The following is a 20,470-nucleotide window of genomic DNA, read 5'->3' on the forward strand; positions in this document are numbered from 1 at the left end:
TTGGAAGATTTTAAATCACAGTTTCAATTTCAGTGCGAGTGATTGGTCTGTTCATATTTTCTATTTCTTCCTGGTTCAGTCTCGGAAGGCTGTGCATTTCTAAGAATTTGTCCATTTTTTCCAGGTTGTCCATTTTATTGGCATATAGTTGCTTGTAGTAATCTCTAATGATCCTTTGTACTTCTGCAGTGTCAGATGTTACTTCTCCTTTTTCATTTCTAATTCTATTGATTTGAGTTTTCCTCCTTTTTTTTCCTTGATGAGTCTGGCTTATGGTTTATCAATTTTTTTAATCTTCTCAAAGAACCAGGTTTTAGTTTTATTGATCTTTGCTATCATTTCCTTCATTTCTTTTTCATTTATTCTTGAACTTATCTTTATGATTTCTTTCCTTCTGCTAACTTTGGGGTGTTTTTGTTCTTCTTTCTCTAATTGCTTTAGGTGTAAGGTTAGGTTGTTTATTTGAGATGTTTCTTGTTTCTTAAGGTAGGGTTGTATTGCTATGAACTTCCCTCTTAGAACTGCTCTTGCTGCATTCCATAGGTTTTGGGTCATCATGTTTCATTGTCATTTGTTTCTAGGTATTTTTTGATTTCCCCTTTGATTTCTTCAGTGACCTCTTGGTTAGTAAGTAGTGTATTGTTTAGCCTTCATGTGTTTGTATTTTTTACAGATATTTTTCCTGGATTGATATCTAGTCTCATAGCGTTGTGGTCAGAAAAGATACTTGATATGATTTCAATTTCCTTAAATTTACCAAGGCTTGATTTGTAACCCAAGATATGATCTATCCTGGACAATGTTCCATGAGCACTTGAGAAAAATGTGTATTCTGTTGATTTTGGATGGAATGTCCTATAAATATCAATCAAGTCCATCTTGTTTAATGAATCATTTAAAGCTTGTGTTTCCTTACTTATTTTCATTTTGGTTGATCTGTCCATTGGTGAAAGCGTGGTGTTAAAGTCCCCTATTATGATTGTGTAACTGCCGATTTCCCCTTTTATGGCTGTTAGCATTTGTCTTATATATTTAGGTGCTCCTATGTTGGGTGCATAAATATTTAGAATTGTTGTATCTTCTTCTTGGATTGATCCCTTGATCATTATGTAGTGTCCTTCTTTGTCTTTTGTAATAGTCTTTGTTTTAAAGTCTATTTTGTCTGATATGACAATTGCTACTCCACCTTTCTTTTGATTTCCATTTGCATGGAATATCTTTTTCCATCCCCTCACTTTCAGTCTGTATCTGTCTCTAGGTCTGAAGTGGGTCTCTTGTAGACAGCATAGATACGGTCTTGTTTTTGAATCCATTCAGCCAGTCTATGTCTTTTGGTTGGAGCATTTAATCTATCTACATCTAAGTAATTATCGATATGTATGTTCCTATTACCATTTTCTTAATTGTTTTGGGTTTGTTATTGTAGGTCTTTTCCTTCTCTTGTGTTTCCTGCCTAGAGAAATTCCTTTAGCATTTGTTGTAAAGATGGTTTGGTGGTGCTGTATTCTCTTAGCTTTTGCTTGACTGTAAAGGTTTTAATTTCTCCATCAAATCTGAATGAGATCCTTGCTGGGTAGAGTAATCTTGGTTGTAGGTTTTGCCCTTTCATCACTTTAAATATGTCCTGCTACTCCCTTCTTGCTTGCAGAGTTTCTGCTGAAAGATCAGCTGTTAACCTTATGGGGATTCCCTTGTATGTTATTTGCTGTATTTCCCTTGCTTCTTTTAATATTTTTTCTTTGTATTTGATTTTTGATAGTTTGATTAATATGTGTCTTGGAGTGTTTCTCCTTCTATTTATCCTGTATGGGACTCTCTGTGCTCCCTGGACTTGATTAACTACTTACTTTCCCATGTTAGGGAAGTTTTCAACTATAATCTCTTCAAATATTTTCTCAGTCCCTTTGTTTTTCTCTTCTTCTTCTGGGACCCCTATAATTCAAATGTTGGTGCATTTCATGTTGTCCCAGAGGTCTCTGAGACTGTCCTCAATTCTTTTCATTCTTTTTTCTTTATTCTGGGCTGCAGTAGTTATTTCCACTATTTTATCTTCCAGGTCATTTATCCGTTCTTCTGCCTCAGTTATTCTGCTATTGATCCCTTCTAGAGAATTTTTAATTTCATTTATTGTGTTGTTCATCATTGTTTCTTTGCTCTTTAGTTCTTCTAGGTCCTTGTTAAACGGTTCTTGTATTTTCTCCATTCTATTTCCAAGATTTTGGATCATCTTTACTATCATTATTCTGAATTCTTTTTCAGGTAGACTGCCTAATTCCTCTTCATTTGTTAGGTCTGGTGAGTTTTTACCTTGCTCCTTCATCTGCTGTGTGTTTCTCTGTCTTCTCATTTTGCTTCACTTACTGTGTTTGGGGTCTCCTTTTCGCAGGCTATAGGTTCGTAGTTCCCATTGTTTTTGGTGTCAGCCCCCAGTGGCTAAGGTTGGTTCAGTGGGTTGTGTAGGCTTACTGTTGGAGGGGACTAGTGCCTGTATTCTGGTGGATGAGGCTAGATGTTGTCTTTCTGGTGGGCAGGTCCACGTCTGGTGGTGTGTTTTGGGGTGTCTGTGACCTTATTATGGTTTTAGGCAGCCTCTCTGCTAATGGGTGGGGTTTTGTTCCTGTCTTGCTAGTTGTTTGGCATAGGGTGTCCAGCACTGTAGCTTGCTGGTCGTTGAGTGGAGTTGGGTCCTGGCGTTGAGATGGAGAACTCTTGGAGATTTTCGCTATTTGATATTATGTGGAGCTGCAAGGTCTCTGGTGGACCAATGTCCTGAACTTGGCTCTCCCACCTCAGAGGCAGAGCCCTGATGCCTGGCTGGAGCACCAAGAGCCTATCATCCACACTGCTTGGAATAAAAGGGAGAAAGAAAGAAAGAAAGAGAGAGACAGAGAGAGAGAGAGAGAGAGAGAGAGAAAGAAAGAAAGAAAGAAAGAAAGAAAGAAAGAAAGAGATAAAATAAAATAAGAGAAAATAAAATGAAATAAAATAAAGTTATTAAAATTAAAAAAATTATTTAAAAAATTTGAAAAATAATAAAAAGAAAGAAAGAAAGAAGAGAGCAACCATACCAAAAAACAAATCCACCAATGATAACAAGCGCTAAAAACTATACTAAAAAAAAAAAAAAAAATCTGACAGAAACTTAGGACAAATGGTAAAAGCAAAGCTATACAGACAAAATGACACACAGAAGCATACACATACACACTCACAAAAGGAGAAAAAGGGAAAAAAAAAATATATCATTGCTCCCAAAGTCCACCTCCTCAATTTGGGATGATTCGTTGTCTATTCAGGTATTCCACAGATGCAGGGTACATCAAGCTGATTGTGGAGATTTAATCCGCTGCTCCTGATGCTGCTGGGAGAGATTTCCCTTTCTCTTCTTTGTTCGCACAGCTCCCGGGGTCCAGCTTTGGATTTGGACCCGCCTCTGCGTGTAGGTCGCCTGAGGGCATCTGTTCTTCGCTCAGACAGGACGGGGTTAAAGTTGCAGCTGCTTCGGGGGCTCTGGCTCACTCAGGCGGGGGTTGGGGGGGAGGGAAGGATACGGATGTGGGGCGAGCCTGTGGCGGCAGAGGCCAGCATGACGTTGCACCAGCCTGAGGCACGCCGTGCGTTCTCCCAGGGAAGTTGTCCCCGGATCACGGGACCCTGGCAGTGCCGGGCTGCACAGGCTCCCGGGAGGGGCGGTGTGGAGAGTGACCTGTGCTCGCACACAGGCTTCTTGGTGGCGGCAGCAGCAGCCTTAGCGTCTCATGCCCGTCTCTGGGGTCCGCGCTGGTAGCCGCGGCTCGCGCCCGTCTCTGCAGCTCGTTTAGGCGGCGCTCTGAATCCCCTCTCCTTGCGCACCAGGAAACAAAGAAGCAAGAAAAAGTCTCTTGCCTCTTCGGCAGCGCCAGACATTTTCCTGGACTCCCTCCTGGCTAGCCGTGGCGCACTAGCCCCTTCAGGCTGTGTTCACGCCACCAACCCCAGTCCTCTCCCTGCGATCCGACTGAAGCCCGAGCCTCAGCTCCCAGCCCCCGCCCGCCCCGGCGGGTGAGCAGACAAGCCTCTCGGGTTGGTGAGTGCTACTCAGCACCGATCCTCTGTGCGGGAATCTCTCCGCTTTGCCCTCCGCACCCCTGTGGCTGCGCTCTCCTCCGCGTCTCCGAACCTCCCCCCCTCCGCCCCCCACAGTCCCCGCCCGCGAAGGGGCTTCCTAGTGTGTGGAAACCTTTCCTCCTTCACAGCTCCCTCCCACTGGTGCAGGTCCCGTCCCTCTTCTTTTGTCTCTGTTTTTTCTTTTTTCTTTTGCCCTACCCAGGTACGTGGGGAGTTTCTTGCCTTTTGGGAGGTCTGAGGTCTTCTGCCAGCGTTCAGTTGGTGTTCTATAGGAGCAGTTCCACGTGTAGATGTACTTCTGATGTATCTGTGGGGAGGAAGGTGATCTCCACGTCTTACTCTTTGGCCATCTTGAAGTCTGCCCCAGTATATATTTTTGTTTTTCACTAATCAGTCAATGGCATTTTAAGAAAGAAAATTAAGAGAGATGAAAGTGTCTTTAAATTTATCCACATATTTACTATTTCTAGAACTTTTCTCCTCTGATAGCTTGGAATTTACATCTGGTGTAATATTCCTTCACCCTGAAAACTTCACATTACATTTATGGTAGTGCAGAAATGCAGGCAAAAAATTCTCTCTGTGTTTATTTTTCTGAAGATTTTTGACTTACATTTTAATTTGATACAGAATTTAAGGCTGACTTTTTTTCTCTTGAAACCTGTTTCTCATTCCATATTGTTGGACCTTATTTTACTTCTACTGAGAAGTCAGTAGTGATTCTTATCTTTTGTCCCCTGTATCTAACATGTCTCATTTCTCTGGCTACTTTTAGTTTTAAACAATTTAATCATGAATGCCTTGGAGTGTTTTCCTTCATATCAATATTTCTCCTGCTTCCAGAGATGTCAAATACCTTATTTTTTCATTGTTGAAATGATTCTTACCTAGACTTCTCCCAGCCTTCTTCTTACAAACAAACTGTCAGAAACATTCTCTTTCATGTCTCCATGGGCACTTGCAAAAGAGTTTCTTTGAGGTATATAGCCAAATATGTCCTTAGTATGTCGTAAATACGTAAATCCTTAATTTAATGACGAGTTAAGAGATCCCAGAAAAGATGGGTTATTTTCATTTCCGCATTCCATGGATGTTAGCTCCCACTGTCCCAATCCTCATCAGTACTCAGTGTTATCCATCTTCTTAATTTTGCTCATCTGATCGGTAAGAAGTTTTATCTCTTTTTTCTTATATTTGTATTTATCTGATTACTAGCAAGATTATGAATTTCTTCATACAGGTTTAGATATTCGGATCTACCCTTTGTAGATTCCTTATTTACACAATTTAACAAATTATTTATCACATTTTCTGTCTTTTTCCTCTGTGATTTACAGGTATTCCTGTGTAGGTATTAATCCCTTAATATCATTAGGCTTTGAAAATATCTTCCCATCATGTCAGACATCTGCTGTCTTTGTCTATAGTGCCCTTAATTTAGCATAGATACTTAAGGTTGTCAAATTAATTTTCCCCATACAGTTTATACTTTGGGGTCTTATTAAGAAATCCTTTGCGCTCCAATGTCACAAAGACATTATCCTGAGTTTTTATTTGTATGTTTTTTTCCCATAGAGTAAGCCAGTTTTCCTCAAGAACCCCTCCTTTTCAACAAATATGTGATTCCACCCGTTTTTAGTCAGGACTTTGGCAAGGAACACAAGACAGATTCAGATGACATTCTGAAGAAAATCAGATGAAGAAAATGTTTATTTAAGAATGATTGGTCATTTTCACAATGTTGATTCTTAAAACCAAAGAGCATGGTATATCTCTCCATCTGCTTGTATCTTTCATCAATATCTTATAGTTTTCTGCATACAGGTCTTTTGTCTCCTTAGGTAGGTTTATTCCTAGGCATTTTATTCTTTTGGTTGCAGTGGTAAATGGGAGTGTTTCCTTAATTTCTCTTTCAGATTTTTCTTCGTTAGTGTATAGGAATGCAAGAGATTTCTGTGCATTAATTTTGTATCCTGCTGCTTTATCAAATTCATTGATTAGCTCTAGTAGCTTTCTGGTAGCATCTTTAGGATTCTCTATGTATAGTATCATGTAATCTGCAAACACTGACAGTTTTACTTCTTCTTTTCTGATTTGGATTCCTTTTATTTCTTTTTCTCCTCTGATTGCTGTGGCTAAAACTTCCAAAACTATGTTGAATAATAGTGGTGAGAGTGGACAACCTTGTCTTGTTCCTGATCTTAGAGGAAATGGTTTCAGTTTTTCACCACTGAGAATGATGTTGGCTGTGGGTTTGTCATATATGGCCTTTATTATGTTGAGGTAGGTTCCCTCTATGCCTACTTTCTGGAGAGTTTTGATCATAAATGGGTGTTGAATTTTGTCAGAAGCTTTTTCTGCATCTTTGAGACTCTCATATGGTTTTTCTCCTTCAATTTGTGAATATGGTGTATCACATTGATGATTTGCATATATTGAAGAATCCTTGCATTCCTGGGATAAACCCCACTTGATCATGGTGTATGATCCTTTTAATGTGCTGTTGGATTCTGTTTGCTAGTATTTTGTTGAGGATTTTTACATCTATGTTCATCAGTGATATTGGCTTATAGTTTTCTTTTTTTGAGACATATTTGTCTGGTTTTGGTATCAGGGTGATGGTGACCTCGTAAAATGAGTTTGGGAGTGTTCCTCCCCCTGCTTCATATTTTGGAAGAGTTTGAGAAGGATAGGTGTTAGCTCTTCTGTAATAGTTTGATAGAATTCGCCTGTGAAGCCATCTGGTCCTGGACTTTTGTTTGTTGGAAGATTTTTAATCACAGTTTCAATTTCAGTGTGAGTGATTGGTCTGTTCATATTTTCTATTTCTTTTTGATTCAGTCTTGGAAGGTTGTAGTTTTCTAAGAATTTGTCCATTTCTTCCAGGAAAAACTGGACAGCTACATGTAAAAGAATGAAATTAGAACACTTCCTAACACCATACACAAAGATAAACTCAAAATGGATTAAAGACCTAAATGTAAGGCCAGACACTTAAAACTCTTAGAGGAAAACATAGGCAGAACACTCTATACACAAATCACAGCAAGATCCCATTTGACCCACCTCCTAGAGAAATGGAAATAGAAACAAAAATAAGCAGATGGGACCTAATGAAACTTAAAAGCTTTTTCACAGCAGAGGGAACCATAAACAAGATGAAAAGACAACCCTCAGAGTGGGAGAAAATATTTGCAAATGAAGCAACTGACAAAGATTAATCTCCAAAAGATACAAGCAGCTCAATATCAAAAAAACAAACAACCCAATCCAAAAATGGGCAGAAGACCTAAATAGACATTTCTCCAGAGAAGGTATACAGATTGCCAACAAACACATGAAAGGATGCTCAACATCACTCATCATTAGAGAAATGGAAATCAAAACTACAATGAGGTATCACCTCATACCAGTCAGAATGGCCATCATCAAAAAATCTAGAAACAATAAATGCTGGAGAGGGTGTGGAGAAAAGGGCACCATCATGCACTGTTGGTAGGAACGTAAATTGATACAGCCACTATGGAGAACAGTATGGGGGTTCCTTAAAAAATTAAAAATAGAACTACCATATGACCTAGCAATCCCCCTACTGGGCATATACACTGAGAAAACCATAATTCAAGAAGAGTCATGTACCACAATGTTCATTGCAGCACTATTTGCAATAGGCAGGACATGGAAGCAACCTAAGTGTCCATCGACAGATGAATGCACAAAGAAGATGTGGCACATACATACAATGGAATATTACTCAGCCATAAAAAGAAATGAAATTGAGTTATTTGTAGTGAGGTGGATGGACGTAGAGTGTGTCATACAGAGTGAAGTAAGTCAGAAAGAGAAAAACAATACTGTATGCTAACACATATGTATGGAACCTAAAAAAAATGTTTCTGATGAACCTAGGGGCAGGACAGGAATAAAGATGCAGATGTAGAGGATGGACTTGAGAACACGGGGAGTGGGAAGTGTAAGCTGGGACGAAGTGAGAGAGTAACATTGACATATATACACTACCAAATGTAAAACCGATAGCTAGTGGGAAGCTGCCGCATAGCACAGGGAGATCAACTAGGTGCTTTGTGGTGACCTAGAGGGGTGGGATAAGGAGTGTAGGAGGAAGGCGCAAGAGGGAGGGGATATGGGGATATATGTAAACATATAGCTGATTCACTTTGTTATACAGCAGAAACACAACAATGTAGAGATATTATATTCCAATAAAGATGTTAAAAAAAAGAAGGAAGAGTGATTGGAATTAAGTGAGCCAGCAAGATCCGCAAGGTCTGTCTACAGTGGGAACTTATCACTCCTCAGCATTAATGACAAAGGTTGAAAAAGAGTGTCGCCAGAGCCTTGGCGATCCAGAGCCCTGGGTGATGGGCCATGCACAAGAGCTATAGCTGTAGGGGGATGAGCCCGTTGACGAAGTGTGGCAACAAAACAGGAAGGGAGCAAGGAAAGAGATGCTTTGGCCTCTTTTTCTTCCCATCCTTCAGTCTTCCACTGATGACTCTCATAGGCCAAAAGAGAAGGGGCCCCAGGTGACAGACTTGGTAGAGGTCAGCCCTGCAAGCTACTGAATAAAGAAAAGAAGGAGAGAATGGATCTGAGGGGACAAATGGAGAAGACCTACATACACCACTTATATCAAATACCACATTTTTCTCGACTCTCTAATCTATTCCACTTGGATTTGTCTTTTTTGCACCAATACTACTCTGTGTTTTTTTTCTTTTACTATGGCTTTATTATATATGTTAATATCTGGTACAGTGAATTTAAAACCTTTCTCTTTATTGTTTTATAATTATCTTAGTTATTAATAAATGTTAATTCTTCCACACAATTTTGAGATTAAACTACCCTATTGCTCCTAATATTCTGCTAGCATTGTATTAGAATTTTATGGTCTATATAGTAATATGAAGGCAAATTTTATCTTTAAAATGTTAATAGTTTCCTCCTCCATGAACATGATATTGTTATCCAGTTGCTTAGGTTTAGAAAAATCTTCTTAAAATTCCAAAGAGATCTCACACATTTTTAAAGTTAACTTAATCTGGAGAAAAGTTGTACTATTTTTTCAAATTTATTTGTATTTGTCCATTTTCTTATTACTTTCCATGTAAATTATGTCATCCACCTTTGTTCACTTTTCTCCTTCCTTTCTCATACTTGTGCTACACTGACGGCTTTATTTTCTTATTGTGTTAGATAAAAACCTTTACTTATTTAGATTTAAAGGGAAAGATTACAAAGATTTTTTTTCTCATTAAAATGTTTATGGAGATTTTTATTGATAGCCTTTATCAAGATAAGGAAGATCCTTCCTATTTCCATTTTCAGAGACTATAATCACAATATTCCTTGATATAATATTCTTAAGACATTACAGTGTAGTTTCTCCTTCATAGATAGTTTAAATTGATCCAGATTATATGCTACATAACAAACACTGTTTCATGCTTTACTTTCAAGGAGAGGCAAGTCAAGTTGAAACCTATTCTTGCTTGGGAATTGTTGATTCCTGATGGTAAAAATGAGTTTGAACAAGCAGTCCTACACACTGGGTGAAGTTGTCACCTTCACATTTCTCTTGTGAGGGGAAATTATATTAGGCTTGAAAAATAAGCAGTTGCATGCAGGCATCCACTGGGGTTCTTACAGAAGGCCCTGCTGGTTGCTGTGTGATGATAGCACATCTGCTAGTGGTTTCTGTGGCAGCAGGAACCCAGCTGATCCATGCATAGATCTACAAGGCATGTGGATGAGGTTCTTTCTGAAGGGCCTGGAGTCCTTCTTAGACCCGTGCTCTGTTCTCTGGGAACAAGTAAATGGGAAAATTTGAGATGCATTTATTTGTTCCATCTCTTTCATTACTCCTTTGCTTTGAGCTGCATAGAATGCTATCCAATGCCCTTGACCTTAGGTTCTTTTTATTCTGTCTGGGTTTTGTTTTGATTTGTTTTGTTTGTTTGTTTGTCTTTTTTGGGGGGAGGATGGGTGGTTTTTGCTCCTTTTTCACTTCTTTCCTTACAGAGCAGTTAGCTTTAGAAGTTAAGAAAAGTAATATGTAATATGTATGGTAGGTCTCTCTTACTTTAAAGAGTAGACTTCCTTCAACTTTCATTAGAAAGGAGGTAATAAACAAATAGTTATACGTGTGCCAAGTAGCAACAAGTATATGCTACTCATTCCTTTGGATTGATGATAATAGTAAAAAATATTGCCTATGTTCAAGATATCCCTAAAATAGAGTAAACTAATTGTTCCATTTCTAGATAGAGTAGAAGCCAAGATTATGCCCTAAGTAACTAAAATAACTCTGAGAATTTAAACAAAAATTTAATGAGTTGATTCATTTTATATATACATATGTGTATATATGTTTGTGTATACATATTAATATAAGTTTCATTACTTTATAAATCATGAATATAAATCTCCCACATATATAAGATATAATTTCAGTGATTTTTAGCCCATTTGTGTATGTTTAAGGGTGGGTGAGATACATTCAAAATACTGTATCTGGAAGGAATCTAGGTCTTTAAACAATTTTGGGAAGCTGGTTTACCATTCTTGAGATGCTTGCCTTTGGTCTTTCATCTTGTTTAAGAAAACTTTAAAGATAAATATTGAATTAGTATAAATATTATTTATAATATATTTGTATTATAAAGAATAACAATAAACTGAACAACCACGTAACTGCAACCCATTTAAGAAAAAAAGACATGTAAATTAAACGAGGTATAAGAAGACCGAAGTTGGTTTCCAAGGCTGGTGGGACAGCTTCATAAAGTTAAGGAACCAAGCTTCTTCTTTTTACTTGCTGCTCCATTTTCAGCCTCTTCCACTTCAAGTTCCGAGTTCTGTCTGAGGTATAGCCATAGGATGGCCTTCAGTCTGGCTCTAAGGAGGAAGGGAAGGTGTGCCTCCTGAATTTAGGGATTGAAGAAAATTCTTTACAGTTCTGTTTATATAGCATTTACCAGAAATCAGTCCTATTGTCTCACCTGGCTGCAAGGAATCTGAAAAGTGTAATCTTTGAGTTGTCCAAGTTATTCCATAAACACTGGATGTTCTTTCTAAGTAAGGAAGAAAGACAGAATTGTCTCTGTTAAGAGACAACTAGCAATTTGTATGGTAAGGAGTAATTAATATATTTTAGATATTGAGCCTTTTGAGCTCTAGTTGTTGTAAATGTCTTCTTCTTTATCAGGGCTTATCATTTTACTTTCTTTATAACGTCTTTAGATATAAACACTATTAAATTTAATGGAGTTGAATTTAACATTTGCCATTGACATTTTATTCATAGGAATAAAAGGAATTTGTTCATATTTCAATTTCATGAAAAGTTTGCTGATATAAAATGGTCTAACATTTGCATAGCTTTGGCTTTCACAAAGGATTAATCTTTGTTAATTTGATCCATTCGGGACACATTTGCGTGTGGTGTGAAGTGGAGATTCTAAGGCTCTGCTGAAGAGCTGATACAGGTGAGATAAATCTTGAATTCGGTCTTCATCAAGGAGTTTATTTAAATCTTTCTGAAGAATCGCTGTTAAGTGTTCACCTAGAAGTTGTTTTTCCACAGTAGCAATTAATGACTTTTGGGTGGTCTGATCTAAGTAAGTAATAAGTCTGTCTGCTTCTTCTTCTAGACGTTTGTTAACATGATGAAGATATTCAGGAACCTCTCTTTCCTGCATTAATTTTTGGCCTTCAGCTGCATAAAGTCGGTTAGTTTCTTCCACAAATGGTTGTTCAAAAGAATCCTGATAAATTTGCAAATCAGAGAGCATGCTTAAAAGGCTTCGGGGTAAACTTCCATCAATTGCTTCACTATTCTTTTCCCAAATGGAGGGTAGCATTGAATTTTGAAGAACGTAAGTCCTGTCCAGAAACAAAAAAATGTTCCTGATCATGATCATTTGTCTGCAATGGTTTTGCCAACATCCATCGATCTTCCTTAGAAAAAGAACACTATTCAATGAATCCTCTCTGAACTGATGAATTTGTGCTTTGATGTGATCTTCACAAATCTGTCTCAGCTGTTTGTACAAGTTTGCAGAAATCTTGTAAGAACAGAGATTTTCCACAGCCTGATCGAGTTCTTCTTAATTGTTCTTAATTGAAGTACTATTCTGGATTAGCTTCCACTGCTTTTTTCAGTTTCTGCCGTGTTTCATCTGTGTAGCTTTCTGGTAATTTAGGCTTATCTTTAAAGTTCTTGATCACTAACTTCTTTGCAGAGCCAGGCTTGCTGTTAGCAAAGCTAGAGACGGTGGTAGAAGATTTGGCTAGGCCATTTGCGTGATGCACCGAAGCCACAGAAGAGATTCATATACTCTTATTTTTAAGTTGCTGCTGCTGAGATGTTGCAGCAGTTGGTGAAGATGAGGAGGATTCCTCAGCCATCTTCGCATCAAACCCTACAAACTCCAGGGTGTCTTCAAAACGCAGCTTCTTCTGTATCGGTACGTGGCTGGGAGCAGCCACTGAAACCCCCAGGCAGGAGAAGGACGAGGTTGAAGGGGATGCTGAATCCCTGGGTTGTAAAGGCGTGGAAGAGGAGGGAGAGGTGGAATCAAGTCTTCTCTCTCGTTACTACTGTTACTGCCGCTACTGCTGCTGCTGCTGTTTAACTTTCTCTTCTCGGCAGAGGTGAGTGGTGGTGCTGGTATTACACCAGGGCGGAGCGGTGCTGGTGTTACCATCAGTGGCAGATCTGACCTCCTGAACAGCAGCAGCAGCAGCTGAGGGATTGGGGGGAAGAAAAACCTGTTGGAAACATGAAAATAGCGGGGTCAACAGGCAGACGAGCATCAAAAACCTACGTTTATATGCCTGCGTGCGTGTAGGAGAGAAGGTGGCAATGCTAGAGGGGGAAGGGAAGAAAGAGAGGAGAAACACAGAGGACGAGAAGGAAAGTGAAGGGGACGCCCCTTCACTTCACAACCGGGGGAATGGGAGGGTTTGGGAAGGAGGATAGGCTGACACCAGGAGTGAGCAGAACAAGGGGGGAGAGCGAATAAGGAGACAGACAGATAAACGGCCGTGCCGTCCCCCTCCCCTGCTTTTCCGTCTCTCTCCCCCCTTTCTGCAGGAGCAACTCAGTAAGTCTGTGAGGCTGCAGCTCCTCCTCCTTTTCTCCCTCTTGGCTTGTATGTTTAGGCTTCTTGTATTGTTCCAGTTTAGTTATTACCAATAATGTTATCAGGAAATTTATTGTATATATCCCTTGTGCATTTGTGCATACATTTCTATTGATTATGTTCCTAAAGTAGAATTGCTGGATCATAGGCTATGTTTATTTTCAACTCTAGTAGAAGATGCTAAAGTGCTTTCAAATATCATCCTACCACTGTACTCTCACCAGCCATGAACATGAGAAATGCCCTGTACACTGCATTACACCACATTACATCACATCCTCATCAAAACTTGGTATTGTCGGCCTTTTTTATGGTACCCATTCTAGTGAGTGTGATATTGCCTTGTGGTTTTAATATGCATTTTCCTGATTCTTAATGCGGGTTTCTACCTTTTCTTATCTTTACTGCTATTTGGGTATTTTCTATGCTGAGATTGTTCAAGTCCTTTAACTATTTTTCTTTCAGCATATCTACCTTAAAAATAATTTTTATAATTAAAATTTTGATATGAGCCCTTAATCAGTTGACGTTTTGCAAATATCTACCCCTACTCTTTGACGCTGCTTTCATCTATCACACTCTTTCCGAGTCCACTTATTTTTAAATGGATATATTAAATCACTGCAAGAGACACCTTACCTGTAACTTTTCTCTCCTTTAATACATTCTTTTATATTCTTGTATTGTAAAACACACATCTCAGAACAGATTTACACAGCTTATATTTTGCATTTATGCACTCCGTTTTCCAGCAGGTAAAATCTAGCATTTTATTTACTGACATATTTGAGATTCTTCATGAACCAGATGTTGCTTAACTGTTGAGTATATAAAACCAAATACATGTTCCTAATTCCAGCATGCTAATATGTATCTCCATACTTAAGCAGTGTTTTGTGTTGTTTTGTTTTTTCTCTGTTTAGGATCCCTAGGAAAAAGAGCCCGTGTCCAAATTATTACTAAATGTTTATTGGAGGAGGGTGACAATTTAGGCAGCAAGAGTGAGGGGGGAAATTAGGAAATAAAGCAAGAAAGGACAGGCATTTATCTTCTTACTTCTTCTAATTTCTTGTATCTGACTGATTCAACTTTATCTGGCAGGCAGTTAACACACCATTCCGTCTGATATTTTTTACACACCGTTCTACCTGATTTTTTTTAATGCAGGCCCTCTGTTCAGCTGCTGGGGAATCTAGATCCCACCTCCCTGATGTGGCATTTCCTTTGAATGTGGAAGTAATGGGTGGAGCCAGAAGGTCCATGGATCCAGGCAGGTCAGACCCTGCCAATAACAGTGGGATTATGAATGTTTTGCTAAAGCTGGCTTGTCGCCCAGAGGAGAGGGCACACAAGTGTTCCCATTAAGAAATGAGATAACCTCAGCGGCAGTAGCCAGGTCTCTGAACTGAGCAAGTGGCTTAAGCCAAGATGCAGATGAGGCTAAGTGAGTGTGGGATATGCATATCTGGGTTCTGTACACCTTTTATGCTCTTGTCTACCACAGATGCCCTTCACAGTAGTAATCTCATGAAGACAATGAGCCACAGTAAAGGCACAGGAAGGAAAGAGGAAAAGACATAATCTCAGTGGGTCCGACATCTGTGGTTTGACTAAATCATTTAGTTGCACATCAAAGGGAATTTTCTCAAAAGACAGGATTTCAAAATTCTCTGTTTCTTTTTCTGAGTTACCATGATTCTTGCTGCCTGATCCCACAATTGCTATTTCATTTTCCAGGTGTGATGGAGCTGGCATTTTCTTACGTATCTGGATACTCAGTGGTCATTCTCCTCTTACAGGTGATAGTAATCACCTCAGGTAGGGATATCTACTTCTTTTTCATAGTGTGTCACATCTATAAAGAAAAATAGTGAAGGTAAATGACAGTGAAGAAACTGAGGAGGCTTCTTCACTGCTGTTCCTCAGATTCTACCCTTTCTGTTCTAGTTCTGAGGATAGAAATTAGTGTTAAAACAACCTATGATTATAAAATGTTATTTCAGTTTCTGTGTCTTTCTGAGCCCCAGCTCCGTGCTGCAATGTTGTGCCAAGGAGAAGGGACAGATACCTGGCTAACGTCTACTCTCAGGAGACTCAAATTCTCACTGGCAAGTCATAATGATTAGATCCCTTATATTTAAGAACAAACCACGATCATTTATGTGATGATATGAATTATAAGTTTGGTAGGACCTCAGATAAAGGAGAAGTTGGTGTGAGCTGGAGCTGTCCACAGATTTTTCTTAGAGCAATAGGCCTTAAGTCTGATAATTTGGATACCTTACAGTGAAAAGGATAAACACTCTTGACAGAGACAGGAATGAATTTGGCATAATCAAAAGGAGGAAAAACTAAGATTATGGGAGGAGCTTGTGATAGTTACCTATAACTTCATAGCAAATTATCCCCCAAATTAGTGATTTAAAGCAACCATTTTATTATATCTCACATCTGGTTGGGCAGGAATTCTGGCCAGTGCTCAGCTGCGTGACTCTTCTGTTCCACGTGACATAGACTGAGGTCTCTTGGTATATTCAGCTAGTGGGTGGAGTGTTCCAAAGGGCTCAAGGTGGCTTCATTCACATGTCTAGCACTTTGGTGGAGTAGGCTGGAAGGTTGGGATCCCCTGGGATTGTCAACTGACATGTTAACCCATGGCCTTTCTGTCATGATGGTCTCAGGGTTGTCAGACTTTGTATATCGCTGCTGACGGCTTCCAGAAAGAATGGTACAAAAAACAAACAAACAAACAAACAAAAAAAACAAATGAGACCAGCTCATTTCTTAAGACAGACCCAGAAACTATTGCAGGTTGTCTTCTGCCATATTCTATTGAGCAAAGCAATATCAGAACACACAGTTTTAAGAGGAAGGGACATAGGCACTTTCTCTTCATGGATGGAGCATCAATATATTTGTGGCCATTTTTAACTCGCCAAAAACTGATACTGAAAAAAGCAGCTGGTGTATTTGATAAGTAAAGGCTGTTGTTCAGCAGTAGTGGTCCACATCCCACCTCTCAATATTGGGGACTATCCACATTCCTTTATGAAGTATTTACGGAGTGCCTACCACATTCAGGCAATGCTTTATGCACTGGGGATAATAAAGAGAATTTTTTAAAAAGATAGAGACTCTGTTGTTGTGTGGCTTACATATTAATTGGTTATGAGAGAAAATAAAGATAGGAATTAAAAATATCAGGTAATGATACGTGCTACTGAAGATATGATTAGGGGAAATGTTAAGTGGATGGTGATAAAATTTTTCTCTAAGGAGTTGACATTTAAGCTGGGACTTGAGAGGTAAGAAGGAGGCAGAGATGGGAGGGTCTGAGAGAAGAGCGCTGCTGTCAGAGCGAAGATATCTCTGAGAACAAAGTTCTGAAGTCAGAAAGGACTTGGCATCAAGAATCGGGAAGAAGGCCAATGTGTCCAGAGCAGAGGGACCTAGGTGAAGCATTCTCCTGTGGCCTTCAGAATAAATCCGGTCTCCGACTTCTTCCGCAGAGCAGTTCACTGTGAGCGGCTCCAGGAGCCACCAGGTGGTCCTGGTGGGCGGAAGTGCTGAGCTCAGCTGCCAGCTGTCCCTGCCACAGTGTGCTTTCATGAGCACTATTCCCATCTGGCTTACCTGTACAAGGATGGGGAAGAACTCTCTGGAAAAAGCACTCACAGCTATATGAATCGCACAGTGCTCCTGAAGGACACCCTGGGAGAGGGCAAAGTGACCCTCAGGATCCACAATCAGTGTTCTTGGTGGGGGGCAGTACCACTCTTTCTTTAAAGACCATGACGCCTATGAGGAGGCCATCATGTTTCTGAGGGTAGCAGGTAAGGACAGGAAAGAGTCATCTCCACATTTCCTTGGTAATGTTACCCTGGACCACTTCCTGATATAGTTTGCATATTTATATATGTGCATAACATACATATACATACACTTGTAGGGACTTCCCTTGTGGTCCAGTGGCTAAGACTCCATGCTCCCAATGCACGGGGCCCGGGTTCGATCCCTGGTCAGGGAACTAGATCCTACATGCTGCAACTAAGAGTTCACGTGCCGCAACTAAGAGAGCTCGCATGCCACAACTAAGACTTGGTGCAGCCAAATAAATAAATAAATAAATATTTTAAAAGATACACATGTACATACATACAGATATAAAAGTATTATATACATCAATATATAAATATTTATATATCCATATCTTCTTTTTAAATGCTAATATGGTATATGCTTTGCAGCTTGGTTTTTTTTTTAACATAATTGTATAAACAGAAGGAAACTTCATATCACTGTATGATTTTTTTCCTATTCCTTCTATGGTTGCAAAGTTTTCCATTGTTTGGATGATTCAGAATTATTTTACACATATTCTACTTTTTTTTTTGCAGGTCATCACCATTTTATTTTATTTTATTATTTTTTTTAACATCTTTATTGGAGTATAATTGCTTTACAATGGTGTGTTAGTTTCTGCTTTATAACAAAGTGAATCAGCTATACATATACACATGTTCCCATATCTCTTCCCTCTTGCATCTCCCTCCCTCCCACCCTCCCTATCCCACCCCTCTAGGTGGTCACAAAGTACCGAGCTGATCTCCCTGTGCTATGCGGCTGCTTCCCACTAGCTATCTATTTTACATTTGGCAGTGTATATATGTCCATGACACTCTCTCACTTCATCCCAGCTTACCCTTCCCCCTTCCCATGTCCTCAAGGCCATTCTCTAGTAGGTCTGCATCTTTATTCCCGTCCTGCTTCTAGGTTCTTCAGAACCTTTTTTTTTTTTTTTTAGATTCCATATATATGTGTTAGCATACGGTATTTGTTTTTCTCTTTCTGACTTACTTCACTCTTTATGACAGACTCTAGGTCCATCCACCTCACTACAAATAACTCAATTTTGTTTCCTTTTATGGCTGAGTAATATTCCATTGTATATATGTGCCACATCTTCTTTATCCATTCATCTGTCAATGGACACTTAGGTTGCTTTCATGACCTGGCTATTGGAAATAGAGCTGGAATGAATATTGTGGTACATGACTCTTTTTGAATTATGGTTCCTCAGGGTATATGCCCAGTAGTGGGATTGCTGGGTCGTATGGTAGTTCTATTCTTAGTTTTTTAAGGAAACTCCATACTGTTCTCCATAGTGCTGTATCAATTTACATTCCCACCAACAGTGCAAGAGGGTTCCCTTTTCTCCACACCCTCTCCAGCATTTATTGTTTGTAGATTTTTTGATGATGGCCATTCTGACTGGTGTGAGATGATATCTCATTGTAGTTTTGATTTGCATTACTCTAATGATTAGTGATGTTGAGCACTCTTTCATGTGTTTGTTGGCAATCTGTATATCTTCTTTGGAGAAATGTCAGTTTTTTTTGGATTGGGTTTTTTGTTTTTTTGATATTGAGCTGCATGTGCTGCTTGTAAATTTTGGAAATTAATCCTTTGTCAGTTGCTTCATTTACAAATATTTTCTCCCATTCTGAGGTTGTCTTTTTGTCTTGTTTATGGTTTCCTTTGCTATGCAAAAGCTTTTAAGTTTCATTAGGTTCCATTTGTTTATTTTTGTTTTTATTTCCATTTCTCTAGGAGGTGGGTCAAAAAGGATCTTGCTGTGATTTATGCCATAGAGTGTTCTGCCTATGTTTTCCTCTAAGAGTTTTACAGTGTCTAGCATAAAATTTAGGTCTTTAATCCATTTTGAGTTTATTTTTGTGTATGGTGTTAGGGAGTGTTCTAATTTCATTCTTTTACATGTAGCTGTCCAGTTTTCCCAGCACCACTTATTGAAGAGGCTGTCTTTTCTTCATTGTATATTCTTGCCTCCTTTATCAAAGATAAGGTGACCATATGTGCGTGGATTTATCTCTAGGCTTTCTATCCTGTTCCATTGATCTACGTTTCTGTTTTTGTGCCAGTATCATACTGTCTTGATTACTGTAGCCTTGTAGTATAGTCTGAAGTCAGGGAGCCTGATTCCGCCATCTCCGTTTTTCTTTCTCAAGATTGCTTTGGCTATTCGGGGTCTTTTGTGTTTCCATACAAATTGTGAAATTTTTTGTTCTAGTTCTGTGAAAAATGGCATTGGTAGTTTGATAGGGATTGCACTGAATCTGTAGGTTGCTTTGGGAAGTATAGTCACTTTCACAATGTTGATTCTCCCAATCCAAGAACATGGTATATCTCTCCATCTATTTGTATCATCTTTAATTTCTTTCATCAGTGTCTTATAGTTTTCTGCATCAAGGTCTTTTGTCTCCATAGGTAGGTTTATTCCTAGGTATTTTATTCTTTTTGTTGTAATGGTAAATGGGAGTGTTTCCTTAATTTCTCTTTCAGATTTTTCATCATTAGTGTATAAGAATGCAAGAGATTTCTGTGCATTAATTTTGTATCCTGCTACTTTACCAAATTCATTGATTAGCTCTAGTAGTTTTCTGGTAGCTTCTTTAGGAGTCTCTATGTATAGTATCATGTCATCTGCAAACAGTGACAGCTTTACTTCTTTTCTGATTTAGATTCCTTTTATTTCTTTTTCTTCTCTGATTGCTGTGGCTAAAACTTCCAAAGCTATGTTGAATAATAGTTGTGAGAGTGGACAATCTTGTCTTGTTTCTGATCTTAGTGGAAATGGTTTCAGTTTTTCACCATTGAGAATGATGTTGGCTATGGGTTTGTCATATATGGCCTTTATTATGTTGAGGTAAGTTCCCTCTATGCCTACTTTCTGGAGGATTTTTATCATAAATTGGTGTTGAATTTTGTCAAAAGCTTTCTCTGCAGCTATTGAGATGACCATATGGTTTTTCTCCTTCAATTTGTGAATATGGTGTATCACAATGATTGATTTGCATATACTGAAGAATGCTTGCATTCCTGGGATAAACCCCACTTGATCATGGTGTGTGATCCTTTTAATGTGCTGTTGGATTCTGTTTGCTAGTATTTTGTTGAGGATTTTTGCATCTATGTTCATCAGTGATATTGGCCTGTAGTTTTCTTTCTTTGTGACTTCTTTGTCTGGTTCTGGTATCAGGGTGATGGTCGACTCATAAAATGAGTTTTGGAGTGCTCCTCCCTCTGTTATATTTTGGAAGAGTTTGAGACGGATAGGTGTTAGCTCTTTTCTAGTGAAGCCATCTGGTCCTGGGCTTTTGTTTGTTGGAAGATTT

The 20,470-nt window shown here is 39.0% G+C and overlaps 1 protein-coding gene and 1 pseudogene across 1 annotated transcript in view; both read right to left on the minus strand.

Annotated features, from left to right (window-relative positions):
- Positions 1-11,540: 11,540 nt before the first annotated feature.
- Positions 11,541-12,916, minus strand: LOC132354902 (cullin-4B-like; annotated as a pseudogene).
- Positions 12,917-16,752: 3,836 nt separating this feature from the next.
- The window catches only part of LOC132355649 (putative selection and upkeep of intraepithelial T-cells protein 1 homolog), a gene marked incomplete at its 5' end in the record, with an annotated part of 43,453 nt that continues 39,735 nt past the window's right edge, over positions 16,753-20,470 (minus strand). The window contains 1 exon segment of the mRNA XM_059908451.1: positions 16,753-16,910. Within this exon segment, the coding sequence (XP_059764434.1) occupies positions 16,753-16,910 (158 nt within the window).

This window comes from Balaenoptera ricei, chromosome 1, assembly GCF_028023285.1.
Source record: "Balaenoptera ricei isolate mBalRic1 chromosome 1, mBalRic1.hap2, whole genome shotgun sequence".
NCBI lineage: Eukaryota > Metazoa > Chordata > Mammalia > Artiodactyla > Balaenopteridae > Balaenoptera > Balaenoptera ricei.